At 42.9% G+C, this 22,397-nt stretch overlaps 1 protein-coding gene across 1 annotated transcript in view; it reads right to left on the bottom strand.

The window, feature by feature from the left end:
• The window catches only part of flt4 (fms related receptor tyrosine kinase 4), a 40,347-nt gene that overhangs the window by 5,824 nt on the left and 12,126 nt on the right, over positions 1-22,397 (bottom strand). The window contains exons 2-20 of the mRNA XM_041047903.1: positions 19,027-19,123; positions 16,851-17,125; positions 14,526-14,647; positions 14,239-14,404; positions 13,090-13,229; positions 12,822-12,993; positions 11,387-11,504; positions 11,054-11,220; positions 10,082-10,247; positions 7,483-7,618; positions 6,790-6,898; positions 5,598-5,957; positions 4,820-4,966; positions 3,769-3,900; positions 3,077-3,183; positions 1,888-2,023; positions 1,261-1,365; positions 932-1,045; positions 75-163 (exon numbers count right to left, since the gene is read on the bottom strand). Of these exons, the coding sequence (XP_040903837.1) occupies positions 75-163; positions 932-1,045; positions 1,261-1,365; positions 1,888-2,023; positions 3,077-3,183; positions 3,769-3,900; positions 4,820-4,966; positions 5,598-5,957; positions 6,790-6,898; positions 7,483-7,618; positions 10,082-10,247; positions 11,054-11,220; positions 11,387-11,504; positions 12,822-12,993; positions 13,090-13,229; positions 14,239-14,404; positions 14,526-14,647; positions 16,851-17,125; positions 19,027-19,123 (2,858 nt within the window). The remainder of the gene's footprint in view (positions 1-74; positions 164-931; positions 1,046-1,260; positions 1,366-1,887; positions 2,024-3,076; positions 3,184-3,768; positions 3,901-4,819; positions 4,967-5,597; positions 5,958-6,789; positions 6,899-7,482; positions 7,619-10,081; positions 10,248-11,053; positions 11,221-11,386; positions 11,505-12,821; positions 12,994-13,089; positions 13,230-14,238; positions 14,405-14,525; positions 14,648-16,850; positions 17,126-19,026; positions 19,124-22,397) is intronic.

The raw sequence follows: 22,397 nt of genomic DNA, 5'->3' as shown, positions 1-22,397 counted from the left end.
CTGAAGATTAAGCTGCAGTCACATTATCACAGCACAGCAAACTAATATAAAACAGTAGAAACTGCTTCAGTTACCCTGTACGGGAGGAAGAACTCTCTTTTGGCTCGTAGAAAGTTGGACAGGTTCCCATACTTGCAGTATTCCACTATCACCATCAGCGGACCTGGTGAAAGAGGCAGCTTAAATTTCATCTGTTTTCTTTCTATCGTGACAGTACTGTACAAAAAAAAAGGCTACAGATGATTCACCACACTTTACATTATGTTCTTATTTGATAAAAATAATCATTCATATGATTTCTGCTTCTTGTTAAGGAGCTCCTTTTGTTTCTCACACCATATTCAAAATAGTGAGGGGCTGCATTCTTTTAGGATTTCCTGCCTCAGATTATCTGCCAGCCTGGTTTTGTTTAGGGTAAACATTTTCAGATGTACACCCCTCAAAAATGTGCTCTATAGGTCAAACTGATATATGTACAAAGAAGGAAAAAAAAAAGGGCAGCTGTTTTACTTTCTCATTTGGTTTGAGGTTAAAAAAAGTTTTAGTTAAAAAAAAAAAGCTGCAGGGGGGGAAGACAAAAGGATGTAAACACTTCATAAAAAAGGGAAATTTCACTCTGGTAACAACAGCAAATAGCACAGCTCAAAGGAGGTCAAACTGCAGGTGTGTGTTTTCCTAAAGTTCACTTTAAAATGCCAAAAGAAACTCCAAACACATGACAATACATCTTGACTGCTTAGAAAAAACTGCAGAGACTAAAAAGATGCGTAGAAGTTGAAACTGTACCACAGTGACAAAGTGAACGTAAGCATAACTCTATAGATGACATGCTTGAGTGCATCAGCCTCTACAGACACAAATTATTCCAATGACGTAACAAAAATACGCCACACACACATAAAATGTAATCAGCCTAAACCTGCATACTCACCATTTGGTTTGGTGCAGGCTCCTAACAGGTTGACTACATTCAGATGGTTACCAATGTGAATCAGGATCTTCAGCTCTGACATCAAGGCCTTATGCTCACTGGCTGTGGCTCCATCTGAAACACCCGCCCCACAAAGTCACACATGATGCATAAAACAGATCTTATTGTTTATTTTTGAGTGTGCTTGATATTCATGCACATTTACCGAGTCATTTATCAGAGCTGTTTACTCTGACCCAGAGCTACTTCCAATCTGTACAGCAGCGGCTTCTTAGAAAGACTCCTACAATACTCTTACACAGTTTAAACAACACAAAGACGAATCTCACCCTTCAGCATCTTGACAGCCACTGTGTCCAAACTGTTGCTCTTGCTGATGCCGTAGATTGATGCCTCAATTACTTTTCCAAAGGCACCGTGGCCCAGAACCTTTCCTATGTCAGCAGAGAGAACAGAAAAACGACACAATATTCATGCTCATTGATCTATGCAGGCTTTCTTTTCGTCTCATTGGAATAAACAAACAACTGTGGTGTCGGGAGCAGTTGCAAAATGTAAATGCATCTGGCATCCATATAGACAAGGGGGAGGGATTAGAATCTGAATTGCAGCATTTGGAAAACAACATGTTCCCATAAGTTGCCATCATGGAACAGATGCTTTTCCTTAGGGTGTTTTTTTTTTTTTTTTTTTTTTAAAGCTGTGCTGGGAATGAGCACATATTTAACATTAGCACTTTACTTGGCAGCTCTTTGCCCAGCTGGCTGCGATCCAAACCCATGCCATTACGGATTCTGGAAATGGAAAACTAATTCAGTTTCATCCATCTATTCACTCCCATCCCTGCTTGTATATTTCCTCACATACACAGACCCCTCCTTCCCTCCCATATGATCCTTTATCCAACCATCCATCAGTCCATCTACTCTTTTCCCCCACTCGTCCCAGTGGCTCACCCAGTTGGAGTCTGTCTCTGGAGATCTCCCACTGAGAGGAGTCATAGGGCAAGTATTCACACTGCTCATCCAGAGGCACCTCCGCCGGGTCCATAATGATTGACAGATAGCCCGTCTTTATGTCTGCCGGGTTAACCTGAAGTGCACAGACAGAGAATAGAAGAAGAGCGCTGGTGTAAGGTGAGGAGGTCAAAGACCAAGGAGGGCTCAACTGGGAGTGAGTTGGAAATAGTAAATGAGGTGGAGGAAACACAGCAACAAAATAAAACACAAACAATGTGAGCAAGGGAAGAAGCCAATTAGAAATGATTACTGCAGTATGATTTTTAATCTAGCTAAAATTACATTTAGTCATCGTTTTCTATAATGATAATGTTTTTTTAATAGTTTTTTTGTTGCTAAACTGAAGAAATGAGGTGTGACTTGATTGGCTGTATAGAAACAAGTTATTCATGTACTTAGATGAACACAGTATTTCTTGGGGGGGGCATGATCTGAAAAAATCAAAATTCCTCTATTGACAAGTCAAAAAATGAACTGAGTTCCAGTTAGAGACCTTTTTTACTTCCTGAGTAGCTGACATTTTGGGAAAACCTTTCAGCCAATATTGATTATTTGCTAGTTTTCATTGGCTGTCTAGGCAACTGGTGTCCCTACACATAAAAATCTGCCTGGAATTCAAACCATAAGACTTTCACCTTTAGGACGGTTTTCGTGACAAACCTGCCAAATCTGTTGCCCTGGAGAAGTAGAACTACAGAAGGAAGTGAGTGAACAAAAGAGAAAGAGACACTGTAAGTGAGAGGAAAAAACATCCACTCTCTAAGTGAATTTTCTAATGACAGTACCGCCCAGTGGATTTTATCTGGAGCAACTGTGTTAATCTAATAAATGAGTGACATGACAAAGGAAAGGAAAATCAAAACGCAGTTTGAGTCTCATTATGGACACGCCTGTTTGTTGGAGCCAGTAACAGTAACAGTGACTAATTGGGCTCACTCCCAGGAGATATCAGGAGCTCTCTCTGCAGTAAATCTCTCTCTCTGAGATCAAAAACCGACTGCACTTAACCTCCGACAAACATGTCGTGAGTCGGAGATTAAAGTGTCTCTGTGTCGGTGACAGTCTCTCGCACAAACACACACAAGACACAAACAGAGGCACACGGTGAAGCGTGGCGTCCCCTGACCCGTTTCACGTTGCAGAAAATGAGGATGAGCAAGGCCCAGAAGAAAACAGCGATGACTCCGGTCCCGATGAGGATTACAATCTCCACGTTGGCCTTGTCACTTGAACCTTGACAGAAAAACAAGAAACAAAGGAAAAAAACTCATATTTAAATGCAACCGTTTTGAAAAGTTAATATCAGAGACCCTCCTATCCTCTTACTCTTTACCTACTGTAGGGGGTGCTGTATTACAAACTATTGATGCAGGTTTTCTTACCAGCTCCTTAAATGAAATCTTTAGGTTACATCAATGTGCTAAAAAGACATTTTCTCAGTTCAGCCATTCATCATGAGATCGCTTTCAGCAAACCCATTAAATTATTCATTCTGCATATGAAATGTCGCAGCAATCAATGGCTTTGATTTTAGTGTGAAGGGCTGCCCACAGCAAAAGCTACAGCTGCTGTGAAAAAGTGTGAAAGGTGAACGACTTAAAAATCCAGACCTGTACTGTTTTGTGTGTGAGGATGTGAGCTCGAGGGCAACTGTGATTTCAGGCCTGAGTGCACTTGAAAAAGGACATGTCAGCTGTGAGAGCGTGTGAGTAGATTCAGGTGTTCCAGTGGCTGTATGTAACAGTGTGTGTGTGTGTGTGTGTGTGTGTGTGTGTGTGTGTGTGTGTGTGTGTGTGTGTGTGTGTGTGGCTGTCTCACCGATGACCCTGACGGCGGCTGAGGAGTGGACACATCCACGCTGGTTACAGGCTGTGCAGGTGTAAAGCCCGGCGTCCTCCTCTCTCACCCGCTGGATACTCAGAGTGCGGTTTGAATCTTGCAGCTGGATCCCTGCGATGAGGCACGGGATGATTAGTAAGACACACACACATGCACACATGCGCACATGCACACACACAACAGCAAACTTCACTGGGTGTGAAACAATGCACTGTGACTTGCTGTGGATTCCTGTCACACCTCTGGACTTCACCACAGTTCTCATTTATAATCTCGTCCTCCTGCGTGTCGAGCCGCATGTCCCAGCAGCCCCTCTGAGTGAGCCCAGAACAACAGCTGTCACTCACACCCATATTGACCAACCCCTCCTCCCCCCTCCCATCCCCTCATCTCCTTCAGATGTTAAGAAGAAATGCACACTGAGAAAGCTAATGAGCTGTGTCTATCGGCCAGCAGGGTTTTAAGCGTGTGTGTGTGTGTGTGTGTGTGTGTGTGTGTGTGTGTGTGTGTGTGTGTGTGTGTGTGTGTGTGTGTGTGTGTGTGTGTGTGTGTGTGTGTGTGTGTGTGTGTGTGTGTGTGTGCACATGTGCTGCGAACACATCTGCACAAGTAGTCTTGTCATTGGCTCTGTTTGACAAGACTGTTCAGCAGTAGGGGTGCGTGGGTGGGCTAGTGGGTCGTTGTGTATCTGTGTGTGTGTGTGTGCCCGCCCATGTTGGCTTTGGACACAAAGTGCAACAAAAAAAGAAAAATGGCAACATCTGCATAATATTAACGAAGCTTATTGTTTTACTAAACATCTGCTTTTTTCTGTCTAATATGAAGCCAGAATGTGGCAGATTTTCCTGGGAACTCACCTTAAACAGAAAAACCTCATGGGAGGATACATGTCCTACTAAACTAAGATCCAGAGGGGCAAACTTTATGAGCAGAGAGTGCGTGTGTGTGTGTGTGTATGTGGCTGCTGGGTTGGCAGGTGGGCGACCGCATTGTAAACGCGTGTATAACCTGCGTAGGTGTATTCATGCACCTGACATTTGGTGGAGAGGCTGGTTGTCTTTGAACCAGAACAGGCGCGGCAGTGGTCTGCCTTCCGCATCGCACTCCATCCGCAGAGACTCGGTCACATTCACTGTCTGGTTGGTGAGACTGCGCTTGTACCGAGGAGCCTCCAGGGCTACAGAGGGCAAAAGACAGAGAGAGAGAGCCAGAGAAGGAAAGGAAAATCAACACTATGTCTTGTCTGCACTGATGTGAAGAGTGTAATATCAGCTCAAGGACTGTAAATGTACAGTGCATGATATTTACTAAAGGGTCTCGCATGATTGAAGAAAGAGCCAAAGTCAAAAAAAAAAAAATAAAAAAATAAAAATCAAATCCCATTAACATGTGAATCTATCCTGCAGGCACTGATGCAAAGTTACATCATGGAGCACACAACATGAATGAAAAATGGATTTGTTTGTGTGTTTCAGCCCTGCAGCGTCTCAGCTCTGTTTTCTGTCACGACATATTGATGCTGTGCAAACACCAGGTACTCTGTCCACTACGTATGGCTGTGGGTGTCGGGCTGCGTGGGCACTTCTTTGTGAGTGTGTGTATTTTTAAGCTTACAGCATCTCAGCACCAGCTCCACTGCGACCCGTGAGTGTGTGTGTGTGTGTACGTGTGTGTTTCCACTGCCAAAGGTTGAGCTTTTCTCTGTAATCAGCTGTGGTTAGAGCGACTATCCTCTACGCTGGGAGATGTGTGTGTGTGTGTGTGTGTGTATGTCACTGTCTGGAGCTTTCATCTCTTTTATCTCTCACCTTTGACAGAGATGTATCTGAACAGGCACTGTTTCTCCCCGCTGCGCCTGCTCTGAGCCTCGCACACATAATGACCCTCATCGTGCAGCTGTATGGAGGGGATGGTGAAGTCCAGGACCCAGCTGTTGGAGGGCTCCTGGAAGGAGAGCTGGCCGTCAAGCATGATGGCGTAGAGGTGCACGCTCCTGCAGTCCAGCTCCTGGTGCCTGCCCTGCTCATCCTGCAGGGCCTGGGGGTCGAGGCGGTACCACTGCAGCTGCTCGTAGGTGTAATTGTCAGCACTGCAGCACAGGGACACTTTGTCTTGCTCCAGGGGATTCTCGGAGGGTTGGACGTCCACGCTGAACCCCTCAGGGATGGCTTTGAAAATACAGGCAGAGGCAGGTGAAGTGGCTTGCAAAACAGAGCTTGTGCACTGGACATTACTGAAAGGTAAACCTTTTTCTGTCCCCAGAGAGTTTTGGTTTCCTATGCTCAGCACCCCAATAAAATAAACAGCAGCAAAATTTTGTTTGTGGTGCTCACAGCATTGGAAAATGACATTTTAAAAAATTCAACAGCAAAAGTACTTTTTCTATAAAGAGAGTCCCTGTTATTCTGGATAACCTGCAGAACAACCTCGCTGTGAACGGTTTTCATAAGGACTATTTCTTTGGTGTGGATGGATTATGAGCCAATGGGCCCATGGGCACAGAAATGTAGAGGTCCTACCTACCAGAGCTCCCACACTCCAAACATTGTTCACAGATGTTTTGCATGTTTTTCTGACATTTAGCAAGTTAACCTTAAGTCTAAAGTTCTGTTGTTGGTTGAAATGAAGAGAGGCTGAATAAATCCTCTTCAAACCTTCAAAATATTACTGAGATCCCTCAAAGGAGAAATGTAATGCAGGCTCTAGTTTCTTCGAGTATGACTGGGACTGGCCCAGGAGGTCGTTCAATAATCCATCCATGTTCTTTGGTAGAAACTAATGTTGCTACTGAATTTTTTAAAATCTAATTTTCCAATGCTCTGAACATCACAAATTAAATTCTATTCACCTACACTGTAATGGGGTGTAGGCAGAAATCTCAGAGACGGATATCTCAAACCTGAACAAATAAAATTAAAGGAGACTTAGGGGGAGCCGGCCACATTCTGCGTCTTGTGTTCTTGATCAAACACAGGGTGAAATCTGACCCGACACACTTACTGGTTACATAGAAGTAGATGAGCCGTTCATCCTTGCCGACTTTGTTTTCAGCAGAACACTTGTACATGACGGAAACACTGGCGTTGCGAATCTGAAGCCTGCTCACTATCTGTGAGGTGAGAGAAGGTGAATGAGACTCTGATTCATCTGGTAGAAACACGAGCATTTGCAGTCTGCTGTCATGTAATTCTTTGCGAGCTGACACAAACCAGATTTTGTGCTGACGGGTCAACAAGAAGCAAACTCACTCAGGTGTGACTAAAATAAAAAAAGCTTTGCATGTGCGTGCGTGTGTCTTCACGTGATCATTTCCTCGTATGGTTTTGGTTTATAAAAGTACAGGCGTAGGGATGTGCACGTGCCCCCTGTATGTGTGTCTGGGGTGTGTTTATAACCAGTCCTTACAGGAAGTCTGCAGAGGAAGGCTGTTCTAAATATTTCCACTGTGGAAATGGTTCTTGATTGACAAATTTTGTTATGGAGCTCAGAATTTGGGACGCTTACATAAAAACAGCACAGTCCACTTACATAAATGCCTTCTTTTCTGGGTTAGGTCCTAATCATATTCTGTCATTCTTTTATAGAAATTCAAATCCTACAATAAAATAATTATATTATAATATTATTCATTTTTGCGCAAATGAAAAGGTAGGCTCCTTTCCAAAGAGCGACAGTCACAATCACACGATGAACCTTTTGTCGTCCGTCCACCACTTCCATGGACGTTTCAATAGCCTCGATTTCATTCATGGTGTTTTCCAAGTTAATGTCCTGCCAGTTCTGACAGTCCGCGATCCTGTCACTCCGGCCCTTCCTGTCTCGACGGACCCTGGAGAGAAGCACAGACACATTCATGACATCTCCCCTCATTGACATGCACAGCAGAGAGTGGGCAGTGGGGGAGAATTCAGAAGCATATCAAAGAAGACATCCTGAGGTTTTTATGAGAATTTTTTTTTCCCCCGCACACTGGATTGCATTTCACATCCCAGCATCAGCTCGCATCCCAAAGCCAAGGCAATTATGCTAAGTGTCCTGGCAACTAATGGAAAAACTACAGTACCGATCGCTATTATGAAGGTCCATAGTGTGAACATCATAGCAGAACAAATGAAGCATGAAATGGAATGTTGTTCTGCATTTTCTCCTAAAGGCGCCGCTCGGCTAGGTAATCAGGGTCAGTTTCATTTTACTCTCTTTATAGTGTACAAACAGTTTGGCACACTTCAGAAATAAATCAAATTTATTATACACATACATAAAAGAATCAATTTAAAGAGCACTGTGTGGGTAAAATAACTTAATTTCCTCCGAGTGTTTTATGGTCAACAAACATCGGGTCATGACCAATTACACACGTTGGGTGTTTTTTTTTTTTTTTTTAATGTAGAGTGATATTTCTTATCTATGCTCACGGTGTCTTGCGTCTGTCAGTTGCTTGATCAGTTCACCACTTTGGTTCAGACTGAAATACATATTTTCTTCTAGCTCTACCTGTTGTACCTGCCCAAAATCAGCACATTAGCATTGTAACTGTGAGTGTGTCAGTATCCTGATATTCACTGTGCCAAATACAGCCTCACAGAGACTCTTAGTCTTGTAAGAATAATCTATCTTTTTAAACAAAGACTAAATAAATTACAACAAAAGATACTCTCCTTTGGACTTGGCAGTGTAAAGAAGACAGTGAAACATAGACAATACTGTGGGGATATAAGTCTGTACTCTAAACATGAAGCTTAGCAGTTCAGCCAGCCAGCGTGGCTCTGTCCAAAGGAAACAAAGTCTGTGTGCATACTAGCACCTCGACAGATCACTAATGAAGACATTATATCTCATTTGTTTAGTCCATAAAAACAAGTGAATGAGTACATTTCCCAAAAAGTTCCTTTAGCTAAAAATAAGTTTTACGACCTTCTTTTTGTCCCCAAATGGGAAAAGAGTCCCCACAATTGGACCATGTGAGCATACAATTTTTTGTCCATGCGATGTGATTAATGCAGACTCTGTCCTCATTGTGTGAGATACTTCACTCTTCTGAAAGTAATCTTTCAAGCCCAGAAGAATTCACTGTCTTGTAGTGTACAATACAAAGGCTTCTGTGATCAGACATAAATTTATCTGAAAGTCTTACACCATATGTCTGACCATCAGATTTAAAAAAAAAAAAAAAAAAAAGGAAATTTGATTCTTATACACCAGAAAAGGTCAATACAGCCATGCCTCAGTCAGCGCTCATGAAATGTCATATTAGATGTAGATGAACCAAAACATGAACTAGACAGCTAGAGCTGTAGTTGAGCCTGACTTGCCACTGTTGTGCGTTTCGGTGTGTACTGTACATAAGAACACGGCGGGCGCCTCGGGTCTGCACTCATGTTGCATGCCCACACGGAAAGGTCAAGAAAACAGCAATAACTTCAAAAATTAAGCCTTGGAGGCAGGTGGAGGAGGCAGGTGAATATTAGAAGGATATTCAGTGGCTTAAAGGAATAGGAAATAACTGAAATCCATTCTATCATGTTGCAGGATTCAGCAGAGATGGAGAAGCAGAGGGAAAGCCCAGGGCGATGCATGGCAGTAAGTGACACTATGTGTGTCAGTCTACGTGTGCATTTTTTAAGCATATGTGTGTGTGATGCAGCGTATGGCACCCAGACGTGCTCAAACACACCTGGGGTGGTTTATGCTCCTTTCTGACATGCGAATGAGCAAATGAGTCCGTGTTTGCATGTGTTTGTGCACGTCTGCGAGCGCATTATGTGTTTTCCTATGCATGTCAGAAAGGGAAACTGCTGTGTGAGAGCTGAGCCATGGCGGATCAGCCGCAGAGTAACGGGCACAGTATTACTGCATGGGGGAGGGAGCAGTGATCGAACAAGCACACTTTCCCTTCATCTTCCCTTCCCTCCACCTTCCTCTTTATCTCATCCACCTCCACTTCTCTTTCTTCACCACCTCCTTCTTCATCGTCTCCTCCCTCTCTTCGTCGCTCTGACCCAGTGGATAACTGACCCTCTTTTTTGTTGTTTGGGCCTCACATAACGCTTCATGCACTGCATCCCACTCCTCCTCTCTTTTCTGTCCCGTTCGATCAAACCTTATCTGCTCCCACACTGGTTACACAGATTTTCAAAAAAAAAATCCATCCTATCTGTGTGTGTGTGTGTGTGTGTGTGTGTGTGTGTGTGTGTGTGTGTGTGTGTGTGTGTGTGTGTGTGTGTGTGTGTGTGTGTGTGTGTGTGTGTGTGTGTGTGTGTGTGTGTGTGTGTGTGTGTGTGGTTTTCCTTACAGTCTACTTTGGGTGCTGTTGAGAACACAGGGGCCCCAGGCCCTCCACTGCCAGGTGATGTTGGGCTCTGGGAGACCATAGGCGGTGCATGTTAGAGTCTGGCTGCTACCACTGGGGTACGGACTGGACGGCTCTGCCACCTCTTTCTCATGAATCTGTGGGGGGACTGGGGAAGAGGAGAAGGCAATCAATCCATCCATACAGACCTATCCAAGAGAGAAAAATCACCCTCCCTCACCACTCCCATTCATTGCTATGAGACATTTAAATTCTGTTGGTGTTTTGGTCTCATTGTGTTTGAACTGTGGAAGGAAACTAGAATATGGCAAAAAGAACATTAGAGAAGAAGAGATTACACCAAAATGCTGTGCAAATTAAGCAAATAACCAGTAAGTCTGCAAAAGAAAATGTTTTTGCACTGACTACTTCCAAAGTAGTCAGTGCAAACAACAGTAAAATCAACTCCAGAAATTTCAGATTTATTGATTCTGATACCTTCAGGTGCTAATTTCTTTTGGCACCCTCTCTGTAATTTGTAATGATGGAAGACAGCAATAACCTGACGTGGCATCTACAGTACTAGAAATTTAAAAAGATGAAGAGGTGAAAGCAGGCACCCTTATTCATTCTTTCCCCATCACTCCTTTGTGCATCCTTTGTTTACTGATGCAGTGATTCTGCATTTTAAGATTTTCTGCTGAGAAAAGAAATTGAATTTTTCTCCACAGATGCAAACCACACAGAATAACATCAGGACATGTGCCTTTATGTTCTAAAGCCAAGCACTTACCATAATACTTCCCTTGCTGTGTTTGAAATAATTTACAATTTAATTCGCTGTACGTGCCTTTCTTAAACAAAAACCTCTAGAGCTCTGTAGCAGGAATGTTAACTGTTGCACATCTACTGTTTTATACACAAACCATCTGGTGTGATCTCCACTGAGGGTACACGGTCCAAAAAACTAGTTACCATTGACAACAAGCGTGATGTTGAGCCTCTTCTCCAGAGCAGCAGCACTATTTTTCAGCACCACCATGTAGTGCCCAGAATCCTCCTGACAAACATCCTTAATCTCCAAAGCGTGGTTAAGATGAACCCTCATTCTTTTCATCTTGAACTGCTTTCCATCTTTATACCTGGACACAACACACACACAAAGCACAGTTGCTCACACACAGAGTACACTCCTGCTGAGGTCCTCTGCTCCTAAATTAATCTGAAGTCTCAGCTGTGTGATGTCTAATTTTGCTTTTGAAAATTGCCCATTACATTTAATGAATGCACCAGAGATTCTCATCTTACCATTGTGTTTCAGGTGTGGGGAAGGCAGACACATTTACTTGTAATTTGAACAACTTCTGGCCAGCAGTTACCTCCACCACTGGTCCAGTTCTGTAGTCGAGGTTGATAAATGGCCTTTCTGGAAGAAGAGACATTCGCTCGTTTATATGAAGTAGTTACTGCTCCAAGTCTGAATCTTGACACTTCAAGGAATACTCCATCAAAAATCTCGTTTAAGAATAAAATCCTCACCCCCTACAAGCTTTGACAGCTGCCACCCTCGTCACGGCATGCAAAACATGCCAAAATGTCCACAGAAACTTCTCAGATCACACCTGTGCTGTTTATCCGTACAGTAAGTTCAGTTTGGTTGGACGCCTTTGAAATCAGAGCCACCATCCAAGCCTACAGCACTAATTACTTGATTTGGCTTTTGGTGGAGTATTCCTTTTAAGTGAAGATGTTCTTCTAGTAAGAAATTACTTCTTCTTCTTACAAATGAAGAGCTTAAGCAATGAAATGCACCACTATTCAATGCAATGTCCTGGGGGTTCTGTCTGGTATGATTAGTAGTTCTGATGGCCAATGTAAAGCAATGGTAACCATGTTTAGCTGCTAAATGCTAAAACTACATTTAAGCATTTAGCAGTATCCTGTTAATTGTTCAGCAAGTTACGTGGAACCTGCTTTAAAATGCTTTTAGCTAGATGCTGGCTAAACTGCTGTTCTGTGGTTCAGTTCACCACTTAGGTCCACACTGAAATATCTCAACAACTGTTTTATGGATTGCCGTGAAATTCATTACAGACATCTAGGGTGTCCACAGGGTGACCTTTCCTCTAGTTTTTATCTACACATCCTTAAAGTCTACAAACAGGATTGGCACAAAAATCTTGCTTAGACACTCATGGTTCCCAGTTGATGAGTCCTGCTGACTTTGGTGACCCCCTTACTTTTCCTCCTCCTTCCACCTTGAAGCTGACATATGCGGTTTGGAGTGAAATGTCTCGACAACTGTTGGATGAATTGCCATGAAATCTGGGTCAGACATTCATGTTCCACTAAGGATGAATGGTAATAACTTTGGGGATTCTGTCACTTTCCATCTATTGCCATCAGGCCAAAACTTCCAAAAGCTCTTACATTTATCCACTCCAACCATCTGCAGGCGCACTCTGTGTAACAAAAGCTAAACTTAGATGATGAACACGGCCAACATTATTCCTGCTTAACATTACTGTGTTAGCATTGTCATTGTAGCCATGATAGCATCCTGATGTTGGCATTTAGCTGCCTAAGTAGAGTCTCACACAGCTGCTGGCATGGCTTTAGACTCTTAGTCTTGTTATTATCTACAGACACCCATGTTTAATGTGGTATTTAGGCTGACAGACTGATTTATTGAAATAGAAGAAGACCAGGTAGTGAATGTGGACTGCTCTGAGCTAGTGCTTACCATAAACTATGACCTTAGTTCGCTGGGTTTGTGTTGTGTCCATGCTGGTTACATTGCAGAAGTATGGGCCACTGTCTGTGACGTTGACACTGTGGATGGTCAGGATGCTTACAGCCTCTGTAGCCTGAGACAAAGCTTCACGATGGGCCTTAGTGTGCACCAAACTGTTCGTCTGGCAAGAAGGAACAGGGACTATGAGGATCATAAAACACCATCTGAAATTCAGGTTTTTATTTACATTAGGCAACCAACTGTTGCTGCTACGTACCTCTTTGCCAGGGTAAGACCACTGAATGTCCACCCCCGTGTTGAACTCAACTGACGCTGTGCAGTTCAGGGTGAGGGCCTCCCCCGCGATCAGCTCTACTGGGTCCTGAGGAAACAGCTTGACATCGTAAACCTGACTTCCTGTCCGGGAAAAAAAGAAAAAGGGGGAGGCAAAAAAGAGAAGGGACAGAGGGAGGGAGACAGTGAGAGAGGTCACGGTGACATCGTCAGCAGTTTTTCCTTCCTTGCCGGACCAGAGGAAATGACTATCCTTTGGAACAGAGGAATCATCCCTCTATAAAAAAGCTGTCTGTCACAAGCTTGCACTGTTTCCATTCATGTGCCATCTATATATCAGTGAAGGAAATTAAAGTGGAATAAAGTGAAGCCTCAATTGAAGATAGAGAAAAGGCAGGAAAGCTTTGGACACTGGCCAAGGTCTCTGATATTCAAGCTACCTCTCTTTGCAGTCACTGAAAATGACATGGGTTGTGAAAAAAAAAACAAGTCTATGCTGGTGATGTCTGTGCAGTAGACTGTGATTGCGAGATTGTTTAAGAGCTCCATTAGCTTTGCGAGTGAAGACTCTCTCTCAGTTTCTCCTCTGACTGATGCGGCTGTTACTTTTGGCCGGCAGCGGCGGGTATGAGTTTCCTTTCACCCTCTGAAGTGAGAGGCGAATGATCTCACACAAAATAGCAAAGAGCCTCCGGGTCTCTCAGAGTTCACTCCCGACGAGAACGATCCTCGACGTAAAATCTCGTCTCTTCATCTCAGTTTCCTAAAATTTAATTATGCCTCCCCTTCTCCTCCTTTTCTTTCTTTTCTATTAATTCTGCTAGTATAATGGCACATGTCCCAATATAAAAAGGGAGTTGTTTTTGAGGAATTGACATAATGAAATAATATTCTTCAAATTGACAGCATTAAGGCGTAATTGGCTCAATGGCTGCTGTGCAGAATTATGGCGATTATTTCTCTTTCAACACGAGCACAGCCTCAAATCTAATTAAAATATTTGTACCGGGTCGGTTGTGTTAGTGTAGCTACTGAAGTTAAAGTTTGTATGATCCCCAACATTTCACTGAAACACAAAAGGAGACTAAACCCTCTAAACTTTTGGAGTTAACACAGATATGTTTGTTTTTACCTGTCATGTGGACCAGGTAGCTGGCAGACTTGTACTCTTTGCCACCCAGTGTGGCGACACAAGCAACTCCAAAGAGATCCGGGTCACTGTCTATAATGTGTCTGGGAATGGACCAGCCTTGCTTGTTGTTCCATGTCATCGCATCCATATCCAGAGGCATGGGATACTGAGATGACACACATAAAATACAATAATAATATTGCTTCAGCTCAAATCATCTATTAAAGCATCATCTGACAGCTTCAAACAGAGGAACAGAGAGTGAGAAATCTGTGGTGAGTACAAACCGCATGGAGAGTGACGTTCAGATCCGGCACTGTGACCAGACATGGCACTGTGACATGCGTGGTGGTGCGGTTGACTAAAATGGTCTCCAGGTCACTTCTCCTGACGAAGGGCTGCTCTGGGTCTGGATGCAGATAAAAACAAGGAGTTGTTCAAATGCAACCCTGACTGCAGCCAGGATAATGGCAGCTATTACTGAGGTAACTTGATGAACACATAGACAGATGCCTCACAGCTGGATAATGACCCCCAAAGATACATTCTACGTGGACTTTATCATGATTACCATGTAGTGCAACAGCTCACTCTGTCCCCGCACAGTATAAAGCATTAAGAACTGCTATTACATGTCAGAAACAGACAGCCCAGGGGGGTTTAATCCTCCTTTAAACTGTGTTACAATTTCACCCCAAGATGTCTGTTAGTGGAAAACATCTCCTGCGTTTCATCCTTAACACCTTGATGATTCCCTTCTTATTGTCTGTGACTTATAGCTACTGTTGCACAGGGCTTTGGGAGACATCACAGAAACTGTCACCAATTTACACTGGATCTGTTATCGCTACCAAACCTTATAATCCCACAGCACAAGCACGAGCTATTATAAAAATGCTTATCTCTCGGGCTTTCCTGTCAATGGCAGCGACTTTTGTGCGGTAGCCAGAGACATTATATGATTACAGCCTGCTCACTTCTTTTCCTATTTCTTTTCTGTCACGATAAGCCTATTCTATTATTCTCATACTTTTTTTTTTTCCCACAGCACTTCAAGCAGCTGCAAGGCCAAACAAAAGGTCCTATCGAGAGGCTTATATTTCTGCCCTGCGGTGGTCTAAATACACAGGTATCAGAAATAATACACAAGTTTAAGTTCTTCACAATAAATCTCTGTAGGTATTAGACTGCAATCGCTTTTGGAAGAGGAGATGTCCCACCCGGGGCGAAGAAGAGTTTGCAGAGCATGAGGGATATGAGAGTATAGGTGAAAATGGGTGTGTTAGAGGAAGTGTTTGTATTTTTTGTATATGCCTGTGTGTGTGTGTATATGCAAGTCAATACACTCACAGTACATTCATGCATTCAGGTCATTCATGAACATTGGTGTGTGTGTGTGTGTGTGTGTTTTTAGAGGACACGGTGCAGCACAGACGGGGTAAAGGATGGACGTCTGCCTGTCTAACTGAATCCACATGCGTCCCCTCTCATCTCCTCACACGCTGGGTCTAATTTATGGCTGCGATTTCATCTGCTTCTGATCAGCCCCCTGGTTGGATCTGTGGAAACTGTTTTGGCACCCCGTCAGAAGGGATAAACAGGCGTTTCACTCGAGTGGCCTGGTCAGCAGGATTCCCCCTACATGACAGTCATCTGTCTCTCTGTCCACTCCTCCACCCACAGCACACGAAGTGAGGCGAGGAAAAGTAAAGACCCTTAAGGTCGAGCTCAGAGTTTTTAAGTCAGCCTAACACTGAGAAAATCTGAGTGATGGCTCTGAATCCTGATTTATGACACACCAAGAAACCAGGAGAGAAAGGATTTGTGGCAAAACCCACTTTATCGTGCAGCTCTAATCAGATTTGACGCTCTCACAAATCACATGAAAAGTCTCATGAGAAGGTGAATTAAAAGAAAGCTGCTACAACATTTCAATATTTGCAAATGAATAACAAATCTTTTCTCTAATTGGAAAACTGTATGAGCTGCTTATTCCTACCTTTATCAAATTCTCTGCATCTTTAATTTACAGAACATTAATCCTGCCAGCATCCAGGGTGTTACTGAGGCAAAGTCAACAATTTCCAGTTCTAATAATGCAGGGGTCGCTTTGATATTCAAGTCATATTCAAACAGGAGGAGATCTGTTTCAGTGGGACAGCTGTGGTGTTCTTGTGAACCTCCCAAGGAAAAGAGAAACCAAAGACCAAAGGGTCCACACAGCCAAGTCAAAGAGCTGTAGACCAGGGCAGGCAGGCAGGAGATGAAACATGCTCTCTTTAAACACAGAACAAGTTCAGACAGAAAAATGGCCGCACACACCGCAGACTGTCTACAACAGAAAATGACTTCTGAATAGAAAAGATGGTTGGAGACAACATGTTTTGTCAAAATGGACAATTTCATTTTCATATTTGATGCGCGATACACTCTGACAATTACTGTTAAATGAAAAACGTAAAAAGACTGAAACAGAATGAATATTTTATGCTGATCCAGGGAGGTGAATGAGTCATTTAGATATTTTCAGTTTTTATTTTCAAGTGAGCTAGCGTCAGCATTAGTGTCTGTGTGTGTGTGTGTGTGGGTGGGTTTGTGGGAGTGTGGCTCACCCCTGATGAAGACATAAATGCTGACGGCAGTGGTGCCGTCAATAATGGCCTTGACATCCTTGTAATAGCAGCGATAGTAGCCCGTGTCTTTCCCTAGTGCCCCGTTCAGGACCAGACTCTTGCAGTACGGTCTCCCAGCCTGCCCCGGACACTCGCTGACTACGGCGACCCTCTGCCCGGGGGCCCCAGGGGTCAACAGCCGGGCCTCACGGTCGGTTAGCTCCTGTCCCACAAGAGTCTGGTCAGGCCAGGCCCAGGCCAGAGTGTGCTGTCCCCTGAGGAGACGTCCAGTCAAAGGACACGGAACAGGTTTGACATTAGAATGAGCGTCAGCATAACAAATCATTCTCCACAGTTAATATTAGGAATTAAAGAAAAGGTTCACATTTTGTCAACTGTGTCTTACAATAATAGTACCGATGACAGAAAGTGAAAACTGTGTCAGTGCACATATGGGCATCTGATTAGTGATTATTTTAAGACAGACTTGAAAAAAATGTGAAAGTATCTTTTTAACTATTTAAAGTTTCTCAAATTAATAAAATTAAAAGCAGTTTTGTATCTGTATGAATCACATTCTTGTAGTAAGTGTCATGTTTTGACTGTAAAAATTCAGACCAAAGTGTTTGTGTGTGTGTGTGTGTGTGTGTTTGTATGTATGTGTGTGTGTACTTGCATGGCCATACAGTGGCCGGTTTGAATGGGTAAGGGGTTAGGGAATGCATTATGTCAATGAGTGTCCTCACAAAGATAGACAGACAAATGTGTGTGTTATTTTTACATCCATCTTTGTGCCTGTTTGCTTTGTGCTTTGTCACATAAATTCAGTTACGGGCGGACATGTTAACCTGGAGGCATTATGAGTGAGATCGAGTGGAATCATAATGGCTGTCTGAAAACTGATAGCTATGCTTTCACCACCTGCCTCCGCCAACTACAAATGTCCACATTTTCAGACGGTGCCAAAATGTGATGACTGGAAATGACTGCAAAAATCACTGAGGGCAATGGAGGCATTCTGTGGGTTATTTTCCAGCCCTTGTGAATAGCGTCTATCTATCTAGATTCTAGAAAATTGTACATTGTGAAGACTAAATTGACTAAAATGAAACTGACTTCCTCTCCCAGGAGATTCTGAGGACGGGTGAAAAATGTGAGGTTTACATGCAAACAATTATTCAAGACCTGTGTTGGGGAAAGTCCAAAGGTATCACCAGCTTTCCAAAGATAGCTTTTTTTTTCTCTTTTTTTTTGTTGGCACAGAAACAAAACGGTTAATGGAGTGAGAGCTTGGCAGCAGACAGCGCAGCAGAGATCTCATAAGGATAAAGGAGGGTTATTATGAGTGAATTCATTCACGTCGACTTGGTTTGTATCAGTGTTGGCTTTGTTTCAGAACCCCAAACATATCTGTGTGTGTCTTATAGGACATGGCCTGTTGTTTGCATGATTTAGAAAATGTAGAGTGCCACTTTTTTTTCCTGTTAGCAGAGTTTTTGTGTGCGTGTGTGTGTATGTGTGATTTTCCTTATTCAAACCGCGTTTCTAAGGATAGAGGGTATAGTATGTTCTACAGATTTTAAAGCCCTCTGAGTAAAACCTGTAATTTTAGGCTTCATGAATAAAATTTGCTTGACTGTTTTCCATCTGAAACACAGGGCGTAATACATGCTATGGACTGAAATCCTTTAATAGTAACAATGAATCAGTGATAGAGGAAGTATTCAGATCCTTTACGTAAGTAAAACAACAGTAGTCCCCTTTAAAAATACTCAATTACAAGTGAAGGTTTTGCGTTAAACATGTTACTTAAGTAAAAGTATTTGAAGAGTCTAAATGTACTTGAAGTATCAAAAGTACTCAGAAAAATGGCTCCTGTTAGTGTTTTTGTCTTTGTTTTAACCAGTGACTTTATCTGTGAAACAACTGCACTGGAGTATCAAATTGAAGTATCTTAAATCTGTACTAATGTGCAGTACTTGCTCAAATGTACTTACACACCACCACTGCAATGTACTGCAAACTGTGAATCTCCTTACCTCATTGTTATGAAAAAGAGGCCTGATATTTGTTTTTGCTTTCTACCAATATGGATTTTTTAACTCACTGAAAGAGCAAGTCATGCACAAATGCACGTACACACTCCCACACCAGAGCAGCACACACACACACATACCTGCATGTAATGGTGAGTGTTTCGTGGACTGGAATCACTAGGTCGCCTCTGGAGCTGTCAAGGATGGGTGGAGTCATAGAAAAGCCAATCACCAGACCTGAGGGAGTGAACACGGCAACTGCATTAGATTCATGTTACATGGGTCAGTCAGGACCTAGTGGTTTTGACAGAGGTGCTGGTTAGGCTGTCAAATCTCTGCAACACATCAGGAATCTGAAATCTGACACGACGGCAGCTCAGATAGCACGTTGTTCATTACATTTACAAGCTGCAAGGCAATCTGCGAGCAAAGCACTCGGTCCCCTCACGCTGAGAACACCCAGACAGAGAAATCATGGCCCACTCACGAGGCGATGCTGCTCCGAGCTCCCTGACTCCTCCTCTCAAATAGCCACAAAGACCATTTGCCCTTGATTCATTACCAATGCATTCACTTCACGGACTTCTGCTTGGTTAATACGGCCGGTCTAGAATGTCATTACTGTCCCAGAGTCCCCTGAGGGTACTATTAGCGCTTAGTCACACTCCACACCTACAGTCTATCATATATAAAAGTGTCACCATGACTTATACCCCACCTGGATATCGTTAGAGATGAAAACACACGCACAGGACGATAGCACAGACTGAGAGGGTATATGAAAGTGCAGAGGCTGTCTTTGCATTTATGAAAGCAAATGACGGCCATTTTTCACATCAGACTCAGTACTTATGTTGAAGAGACTGTGGTACGTGTGCAGTATTTAATGCTACAGCAGAACCAATGAAGATGGGAAAACTATTCAAGGACATACAGAGCAGCGACACCTGAAAGCCTACATTCAACGCTTTTCATAGCTTTTACCGAGACCCTCTCTCCCACAGATTAAGACAGGTACCTGGGGTCGGGTGGCAGGAGCAACAGAGAATCAGATGCACATTTTTACATTAGTGACTCACACATCTTTGAGCACCACAGACAACAGGTCAGACCGGCAGACTTCAGCACCAGAGGCCGAAAGCAGAAAGAACCATATCACAACAGTCAGTCGTGACCCGCTGCCAATTAAAACCCAGAGCTCTGGACATCTGCGGTTCTTGTACACAAACCTCATTCCTCCAACACATCCTGCTGCCCAGGGAGCACAATAGAGCAAGGTTATTCTCATGTAAATATTTTGTTAATCATGTTTACAGTAATGGCTGGTCTCAGTGAAAGCAGGCCGATCAGCTTGGGTTCCCTCCAATACTGCAAACAGACAGACGCTGACAGATAACCTTCACTCTGAGTGGCCGGTGTTGAATACAGTGAGCTGACAGTACACACAGTTATTATTATTATTATTACAAACCTTTGCACTGCAAGATCAAAAAGCTTCTATTTTATTTGGTCTACTTTCATCCAACCTGTTTTGTGTGTTTCTAATTCAGTTGGAGATTTCCTACACTACCCAGAATGACGTTAAACACCAAAGCAAAAGAGGAAACTTATTACTTTGCTTTCAGTGAAAAATTAGGGTGTGGGTGAACAGCCAAGCACTTTTCACACCGTGGCATGACAATACCCAAGGCCAGTTTTCTGCAGCATTGCATTCTGCTATATTCATCTTTCTTCTGAATGAAATCCCACTTGCTTGCTTTTGATTTTTGATTATTTATATCACTGACAGTGTTTTGTTTTCAACAGAACTATCAAAGAGAAAGAATTCAAAAAGATTTTTACTGTCAAATTTCTCTTTATGTCTGTCAATTCTATGTTTTATTTAGTTTTACTTAAAGGAATAATTTGTCATTTTGAGAAATATGCTAATTTGCTTTCTTGCTGAGACTGATTGATACAACTCTCATTTAGTTTAGCTTAGCATAAAGAATGGAAACAGAGGGAAACAGGTAGCCTGGCTCTGTCTGGAAGTGAACAACTCCAAACTTCATATTTATCTAACAGATGCAAGAGTGGTACCAATATTCTCATTTAGCTCTCAGCCAGAAAACAAATAAGTGTATTTCCCAAAATGCCAAACTATTCCTATGTGTTTTACTATTGCTAGTGTTTACCGTCTTACTTTCTTTCAAACTAATAAAATATTGATTCAAATTTCAAATACCCTTGTTGATCTCTGCTGGGAATCACAGTTGAGTCAACAAAACCATCAAGCAACATCTGTTTCTATCTTAGCGGATATTAAAAGTGATATAATGCTCATTTAAAACCAGATACAACCCACAAAATAACACTTGGTGAATGTGCAATAGAACAGCTAATATTGCCGTAGTGACACAAAACAAACACACTGAGGAGCTGGGAAGTGGGAAGTGGTGGCTGGCCATGGATCATTCCCAGCTTGGCTCACAGCAGGGCATTCCTTCCCTAAACTTTCAGAGATCTTTAACTCTGCCCCAGAGGAGAAGCAACGTTTCCCCAACATATTGTCTCAGCTCAGATGTGAACCTGCCACCAGCTTCAGTCCCATCGCCACCCTGCTGCAACACAACACAGCTTTGTCCACTCTTCCTCACACCTGAAATGCTGTGAAGCCAAACAGTGGGATATGTCTGAGAAGCATACACAGGGGCCATCACAGCCTGCCCCCACCCCCAAGAGCTATTTTCCTGTCAGGACTGCTCACATCTTCACTATTTTTGGAATAACACTATTTTTCTTGACAGATATTAAGGGAGGAGAACACAAGAGTTCGTCGCCTTGAGTCCTAGACAGATAAGCGCTGGATCTCCCACACTGTACCAAGATTTCAGTCCCTCCTGTGACCACAATGGACAGCAGACCAGCACGTCCACTCTGGGTATCTACGAAAAGCATATGGCAAAACCTGTGATCTTGTATCTTACAGTATGACATTCAAATGATTTGCAAACTAAATGTGAGCAGTAGATTCAGAATAGAAATTCACTTTTCTACATTAACGACTTTAAAGCTGCACTAATCAATGTTTTTATATTAACAATGGATTAAATGACTATAGGCCCTGTGACGGTGGTGGCTCAAAGTGATGAACCCACACAGAATTATCACTTGACTCCACAGAGCTTTTTAGCTTCTTTCAGCAGGTTGTTTTGGTTTTAGGGCCAACGACTTTACCATTATACTTCATTCTCTTTGCTCTCATCAGGCAGATGAAGGCAAATTGAACTGTTTGGTCACTTAGAATTTAAAAAAATGCCCAACTTAGACGTGACTCTCACTCTTCTACAAACAAAAACTAACGTCATCAGAATTATTTGAAAGACATTGTGATTCAAACATCAGTGTCCAAGGACACTGCTGTCATAAGCAACTGTAAATACCTCTTAGGAATAATGGGGGGAAATCAGGAGAAAATGCACCAGAATTCTGAATACAGGCTGATGTGTGGAGACTTGGTTTTTCTTTCTGG

Source organism: Toxotes jaculatrix, chromosome 10, assembly GCF_017976425.1.
Source record: "Toxotes jaculatrix isolate fToxJac2 chromosome 10, fToxJac2.pri, whole genome shotgun sequence".
NCBI lineage: Eukaryota > Metazoa > Chordata > Actinopteri > Toxotidae > Toxotes > Toxotes jaculatrix.
Note: the sequence above shows the minus strand (reverse complement) of the source record. Positions and strands in the feature narration are given on the sequence as shown.